Source organism: Elephantulus edwardii, unplaced genomic scaffold, assembly GCF_000299155.1.
Source record: "Elephantulus edwardii isolate Elephantulus edwardi_28Jun2011 unplaced genomic scaffold, EleEdw1.0 scaffold00197, whole genome shotgun sequence".
NCBI classification, from domain to species: domain Eukaryota; kingdom Metazoa; phylum Chordata; class Mammalia; order Macroscelidea; family Macroscelididae; genus Elephantulus; species Elephantulus edwardii.
In genome coordinates this window covers 4373848-4381851 of record NW_006399947.1, presented here as the reverse complement: position 1 = coordinate 4381851, position 8004 = coordinate 4373848, and the positions used below count along the sequence as shown (strand labels likewise).

The 8004-nt window shown below is 37.5% G+C and overlaps 1 protein-coding gene across 3 annotated transcripts in view; it reads left to right on the top strand.

Moving 5' to 3' along the window:
- Window positions 1-8004, top strand: part of GABRB2 (gamma-aminobutyric acid (GABA) A receptor, beta 2) — a 369112-nt gene that overhangs the window by 326189 nt on the left and 34919 nt on the right. The window contains exon 9 of one of the 3 annotated variants that reach the window (XM_006897044.1): window positions 2114-2119. The exons of the other annotated variants lie outside the window; for them this stretch is intronic. Coding sequence (XP_006897106.1) covers window positions 2114-2119 — 6 coding nt within the window. The remainder of the gene's footprint in view (window positions 1-2113; window positions 2120-8004) is intronic. 3 annotated transcript variants of the gene reach the window in all.

The window sequence follows — 8004 nt, the reverse complement described above, 5'->3', positions numbered from 1 at the left end:
TGTTCTGTAGTTTTCACACTCTGTTGGGTGACCCTTCTTTGGAATGGGAACAAATATAGATCTCTTCCAGTCAGCTGGCCAAGTGGTTGTTCTCCAGAATTCTTGGCACAACTTGGTGAGCACGTCCAGGGCAACATCCGTTAGCTGAAAGACGTCAATTGGTATACCATCTATTTCTGGGGTCTTATTTTTTGCTATTTCCTTCAAAGCAGCTTGTACGTCTTTCTTCATCACCATAGGCTCTTGCTCATCTGTTGTTTCATGAAATTCTTCTGTGTCTGCCAATTCCTTTTGATACAGTGACTTCGTATATTCTTTCCATCTTTTTTTAATACTTCTTGGATCATTTAATATTCTTCCTGAAGCATCCTTGATTATAGCAACTCGAGATTTGAATTTGTTCTTCAGTTCCTTAAGCTTAAGACATGCTGAATATTTTGGTTTTCTGACTCCAACTCCTTGCACATTTCATTGTAGTATTTTGCTTTGTCATCCCATGCTGCCTTTTGGAATCTTCTATTCAGTTCTTTAGTATCTTGAATTCTTCCTTGTATTTTGGCTTCTCTACGCTCCAGTACAATTTTCAGAGTATCTTCTGACATCCATTTTGATCTTTTTTCCTCTTCTGTCTTTGTAATGACCATCTTCACTCTTCCTGGATGATACATTTGACATCCTCCGTCAACTCATTAGGTCTTCGCACATTAGTGTTCAAAGCCTCAAACCTGTTCCTGAGATGGTTCTGAAATTCAGGTGGGGTGAATTTGGTTATTTTTCCTCAGCTTCAGCTTGAACTTGCATATGAGTAGTTGGTTGTCTGTTCCACAATCAGCTTCTGGCCTAGTTTTCACAGCTGATATTGAGCTTCTCCAGCGGTTCTTTCCACAGATGTAATAAATCTGATTCCTAATATAATAAGATACTAACCATATATATAACTAACTATATATAACCAACTTCTAGTCCATGTCATTTGCAAGTTTTAACATTTATTGTATATAATTATTTAAATTTTATAATTTCTGAGTTTGAGGGACATATAATTTTTTTAAATTATAACATAAATATATATGTTTTCTAGGTTATTCTGAGAGATTATTTTTGGTTTTTAATTTAATAATTAATTATTTCATATTTTTCAATTAATTTGTCTTGAACAGTGGATGTTTCTTGGTGCAATATAGTGTCATTTCAACACTGAAACTGGTAGCACATATATTACTAATCTAAAAATTAATGCTTTCTCAGGTGTTTTATTTGAAGTGTAAGATAGAGAAGTTCTTTTACTTTCTGTTTCTCTGTAAGGGGTCCTGCATGGTGTTGTAGTGAGTTACAAGACAGGCTGTTAGCCAAAAAATAGACAGTGTGGATTCATCAGCAACTCTTTAGGAGAAACGTGGTTGGTTTCCTGTAAAGATTTGCCATTTATAGCTTCAGAAACCCATTAGTGGGTCACTGTGAGCTGTGACTCTTTGGACTGCAGTAGGGTTTTTGTTTTATCTTTCTTATGTACTTGCACTGTTTAAATGTATATATTTTGTTGTTATGTACAGTTGAGTCAGATCCAACTTATAGCTGACTCCAGTGCATTTCCAGAGATAGTTAACCACACAGGAGGAGACTGTTTATCTTTCTCCTGCAGAGCAGCAAGTAGATTCAAACCACTTACCTTTGGGTTGGTAGCACATTATTTAACACTAAGCCACCAGAGCCCCCTAATGTATATTATTTTGTGGTTGTGTATTATCAAGTTGGAATCAACCTATAGCTGACCCTCCAGCTGGTTTTTAGAGGCAGTTAATTGCATGGGAAGATAATTTTAAGTAATTACGTGTGTGTATACATATCTTCACCTGATAATGCCAGTAAATCATTTCATTGCACACTTTTTTTCTCTGTGCTGGTCTCTTTCTCACTCTCGAATACTCTTCTCCCATATTTAACCCAAAGGAAATTTCTTAAAGGCAATGAATATTTTATATTATTTTATACACACAAACCACACACAGCCAGAATAAATCAAAGTTGTTCACATGCAAACACATCTACTATGGTATCATTGGCCCAATCATATTCCCAATTCTTCTAGAAGCTTAGATCTACCTCTCTATAGATACAAGTTCATTGAAAATAAACTTACTAGCTCAGAGAAGCTTATTGGGCAAAGGTAACTCAGGATTAAATCTCAGGTCTGTTACTCACAAAGCTATGTCTGTAATATCAGACAAGTGAGCCTCTGATCTAAAGAAAAATATGATTTCTAGGATAGCATCACCATCACTAACACAATCATAATGTTGAGCTTTTTTTATCAGAATTTTATCAGTGCCATAGCCTTATTTTATTTAAACCTATTTTAATTTTATTTTTAATATAAGTTATTTCATATTAATTTAAAAAGCACATACTTAAAGAGAATATCAAGTACACTTAATTAAGGCTCATTTTCTTTAACAAGTTTCCTTTGGGAGAAATGTAGGGGAAAGAATCTATGTAGAGAAATATTATAATGTAATTTCTTAGTTGGCAACAACTTGAAAGTATTTTTGCCTAAATTCTGTTCTATAAATTACTCTTCTAAAGCAATATGCTTTTTACATTGGGTTTGTTGCATAGCACATTGAGTAGTTTGCAGAGGAGAATAATAAATAATTTAGTAGTCAAGCACATTGTTGTTGTTGTTATTGTTGTTAAGTGCCATCGAATCGTAGACGACTCATAGTGACCCTATGAATGATAGACCTTAGCACTGTTCATAGAGTTTCCGGCAGCAAACCGTTTCGGAAGTGGATTTCACTCCTGTTTCCAAGCTTGTTTTTTTAATCATGAAGCTCCACCAAACACTGTTTGGGTACCATTGGGTACCAATGATACCATGGGTAACTATTATTGCATTTGCTACATCAGTGTCACAGTGTTCAACATCACAGCAACCAAGAGTTAGTTACCTCTGTACAGCAATGCACAGACTAGTGCTATACCACTTAGAAAAATATTTGACCAAAACCAAATAAAATCAAGCCTGAGGACCGCAGATTAAAATCACCCATGTTAGGTTTGGTTGCATAACTTTCTGTCCACTAGGCCAACGTACCTCTGTGTGTCAAGCACATTGGGTTGTTGTTGTTGTTGTTGTTGTTATGTGCCGTCGAGTCGTTTTCGACTCATAGCGACCCTATGCACAATAGCCCTAAACCCTGATCTATCCTGCGCCAACCGCACTGCCTCTGACACACCCATCCCGATTACCCCAATCACCAAATCAATCCATCTCATAGAGGGTTTTCCCCTCCTGCGCTGTCCCTCCACCCTCCCAAGCATGAGGTCCCTCTCGAAGGACCCATCCCTCCTGGCAACATGTCCAGAGTATGTCAGACGAAGCCCCAGAATCCTTGCCTCCAAGGAGTAGCTTGGTTTAATCCTCTCCAAGATGAATCTGTTTGTCTTACTGGCAGTCCATGGTACATTCAGTACTCTTCTCCAGCACCACAGCTCAAAGGCATCAACTCTCCTTCTGTCCTCCCTAGTCATTGTCCAACTCTCTGATGCATAACAAGCGATTGCAAAGACCATGGCCTGTATCAGGCGCACCTTACCATATTGGGTTAGAACAACATATTTTACCCTGATGTAGTGTTTATATATTTATAATGTATTTCCTGTGATACTTTATTTAATTATCTCAACCATTAGGTACATGGAGGGAAGATGTAAATCCCATTTTATGAATGAGATTATGAAATATACACATAGGAAGCCATTGATGGGTGCCTGAATCTCACAACATTTTCTTTTTAGTTCTTGTGAACTGGGCTGTCCAAGAAGACAAGAGTAACATACATTTTCTTCAGCTGAGATTTACTAGAATGAAGATCACAGTTAATAAGTTAAATTTCAAAAATACATTTATGTTAAAATAACTAGATCACCATTAGCCAAAAATTTAGGCAAACAATAAAAAGGGTATATGTAATGTTGTGAGCATTTTTCAAAGCACTTTACAGCACTCCAGAAGTGATGTGGTAATGTGTTAGTTTTCTAAGCACAAGATTGAATGTTCATATCTATCAACTATTCTTTGGTAGACAGGTGGGAAGTCTTCTTTTGGAAAGTTTTATGGCCTCAAAAACTCAAAGGAGGCTCACTCTGAGTTGGATTGACTATAATGACAGTGAACTTTAAGAATATTTGACCCCTTTTGTTGCTTAATTCTTGTCTAGAAACTGATGTGCAATCAACACTTCTGTTCTACTATCGTATTACCAGATTGCTTCAATAAAAACCAAAAGAAATCAAGTTAACTCCAACTCAGACTTCATGTTTCAGGGAGTTTTCCATCACTTCCCCCCCCCCCCAGAGATTGTGTGTATGTGTGTGTGTGTGGCTTTTCTTGTACACACTGCTCTGTGAACTTGAACCTCTAGCCTTTAGACTGTTGTTTGTGTTAAGTGCCATGAGTTGTGGGCAACTCATAGCGACCCTATGAAAGAAAGTCCTCAATGTTTGCGTGACTTTCATCCTTTCCCCAGGTTCATAGGGTTTTCGGAGGCAAGCTGTTGTGGAAGTGGATGCCACTTCTGCTTCCAAGCTTGTTTCAGTCAGGGAGCTTCACCCAACACCGTCCACCATGGGTAACCATTATCACATTTGACACATCAGTGTTACAGTGTTCAGCTTCACAGCAACCACAAGTTACCGCTGTATGGCAAATGGACACACCAGGCCTATTTGACATTTGGGTTGGTAGACTAGCAGCATGTTAAATGTTGTTACCCTCTAGGAACTCATCTCTAAGGAACAACTTGTACTATTTTTCAATTTTAAGACAAAAATTCTCATTTAAACTTCCTCAAGTTTGAGATCCATATATGCACCACACATTTTCTTTCTTTCCTTCTATCCTTTATAAATATGTGCATTTACCAGTTGATTTTAATGTTAAATTTTGCTGTTGATAATACTTCAGATTCTAAGAGAAGTAGTCTGTCTAGTATCATGCAGTCAATTTTTATTGAGAAAACTTTGGAAAGATTATGAACTGTTTACTTTTTGAGAAGAAAGGAAACTATATTTTCCATGAATAGCTTTGGGAATTGAGAGCTGGCATTAAATTTTTATTAACCATATTTCTATGAATATTAAAGTATTTTGTGAGGGTAAATAACTGCATAGCACCTCCTGCATATCTCGTGTTCCTAAAGAAATTAGGAAAATGTTATGTCCTCTGCTAAGAAGAGATTTGCAAGAATGTTTGATGCTTGTATAATTATGGCAAAGGGCATCTAGAGAGATGTAACAAAATTGGATCCCTGACATAGTTTTGAAATCTCCAGTAATAAACAAGCTACTGCTTTGCCTCTCACTATTTCTTCCAGATTCAGCAATAGATAAATTCTGAAAACTGGACCAACTTCAAGAACAAGACAGCCAGCCTTCTAGCATACTCCCTAAAGGGAGGACATTGAGTGATGGTAGGGCATACCAACTACTCCCAGTAGAAAACACCCTGTGTTCTCATGAAAGTCAACTCTGACTCAACTAGTCAGAACCAATTCAGACATCTAGTCAGAACCAATTCAGAGGTGAATTTACAGTGGATTTTTCAAGACTAAATCTGCAAGGGAGGAGATTGACCATCCTTAGTCTGAGGAGCAGCTGAGGGTTCCAAACCTGCATACCTTAGGTTGGCAGTGCAATGCTCTGCCCACTAGGCTAGGAGGGCACCATGTGAGTTTATTGCTTTGCAAATGAAGGAGCATTTCAAGTTCTGCTTGGCAATGAAACCAGACATGATCTGTATGCCTTTGAGATGCATTTGCTACATTTTTTTCTTCTGTTACCCAGTAGCAGGGTAGCATTAAACTTTGCAAGGAATAACAAATATATTGACAACGTGGCAGGTTTTTAGTAAATTATTATTCCTGTAGAATAGCCTAATGGTTAAACCAAACACACACACACACACACACACACACACATATGCATGGATACCCCATCCTCCCAACAGCAGTTGTTCTTGAATTACTTCTAGCTTTTAATGACCTCATGTGGGTCAGAGTGGAATTATACTACATAAGGTTTTCAATGACTGAATATTTGGGAATAGACCACCGTCTCTTTCCTTTGAGGTACCTCCAAGTGGTCTCAAACCTCTAACTTTTCAACTAGCAGTCAAGTGTACTACTCTTTGTGTTAAATGCTGTTGAGTCCACTAGATTTATGGTAGCCATGTTAAAAAAAAGAATAAATCCACTAGCTGAATCAAATATACATGATACTGAAGTTGAAGCAGCCCTGTTGCCAAGCCTGGATTATATCCCTTCTTAGTTATATAAGTGTAGGAAGGACAGTGAGCTTTATTTTGCTCATTTTAACAATGAAACATTCAGTTCCAACTTCAAAAGATGGCATTAAGGACTACATGAATACTAAATGAAAAGCATTTGGCAGAGAAAATAATCATTTAATAATTTGTAACATTGATATTGATGCCTATCACAAAAGCTAAGCCAAACAATCGACATTCTTGGCACCAGCAGCCAGGAAATTAAAAGACATATTGCGATGGGAAAGTCTGCTGTTAGAGGTCCCTCCAAAGTACTGAAGAGCAACAATATCAGTATGGAGACAAGGTGTGCCTGACCCCAGCCATGGTTTTTTCAATCACTTGTTATGCTTCAGGAAGCTGGATAATGATTAGGGATGACAGAAGGAGAATTGATTCCTTTGAGCTGTGGTATTGGAGAAGAGTAATGAATATACCATGGACTGCTAAGAGAACGAACAGGTTCATCCTGGAGAGGGTGAAATCAGAATGCTCCTTGGAGCCAAGGGTTCTGAAACTCTGTCTCACATACTTTGGACCTGTTGCAAGGAAGAACCAGTTCTCAGAAAGGGATATCATGCTTGGGAGGGTGGAAGGACAGCTCAGGAAAGAAAGACCCTCGATAAGATGATTCAGTGACTAGGGTAATGAGGATAGTTGTGTCAGAGACAGTAAGATTGACAAGAGATGGAGTAGGGTTTAGGGCTGTTGTATATAGGGTCTCTATGAGTCACAGGCAACTCAATGACTCAGAACAACAACAGCACAAAAGAGGGTATGAAGGCAAAGTTATTACATTTCCTATTTTCTTAAATTTTGTTCCTAAATGTAGTAGCATTGTTACCTTAAAGGAACAGTCAACATCTTCTGTAATATTATATGTTACATATACATGTTGTTGTTGTTGATTGCCATCTAGTCGAGCACAATTCATAACAACTCTTTGAACAAAAGTTCTAAAGCCTTTTTAAAACTATCACTATTTATCAAAATTCAGAGTTTCCGGAGGCTTGTTGTTTAGGAAGTGTATACCACTCCTGCTTGCAACATACATAATACACATATACAGTATACATAATATAAATATTCTATAATACACATATTCCAGGATACATAATATATGCATATAAATTATAGCATGAGAAGGTTAGCATGGATAGTGCATGGATAACACTTTGGAGCTCTGCAGCATAGAAATGTTACATTTAGATGAAAGTTCTAGACCCACTTTATAAAGATTACAAGCCTCCTCAAAAAAGGGTGGGTTAGTTGTCCATACCAGCTAGGTTCTATAAATCTAACATAAAATAACAAAAGGTGTCCTAGTTTGATAAATATGAACACTAATACACATTGGAAAAGGACATGATGTTTTAGAAAGTAGAGGGGTAGCAAAAGACAAGAAGACCCTTGACCAGGTGAGTGATAAATATAAACACTAATACACATTGGAAAAGGACTTGATGTTTTTAGAAAGAGGGGTGGCAAAAGACAAGACCCTTGACCAGGTGAGTTGACACAGTGACTGCAGTAATGGACTTGAGTGTATTAGTGATTGTGAGGGTGGCACAGAATGGGATGGTGTTCAGATCTGCTGTTCAAAGGGTTGCTATGAATCGTACTTGACTTGATGACACCTAACAACAACAGCAATACACAAAGAATAGAAATGAGTAGTT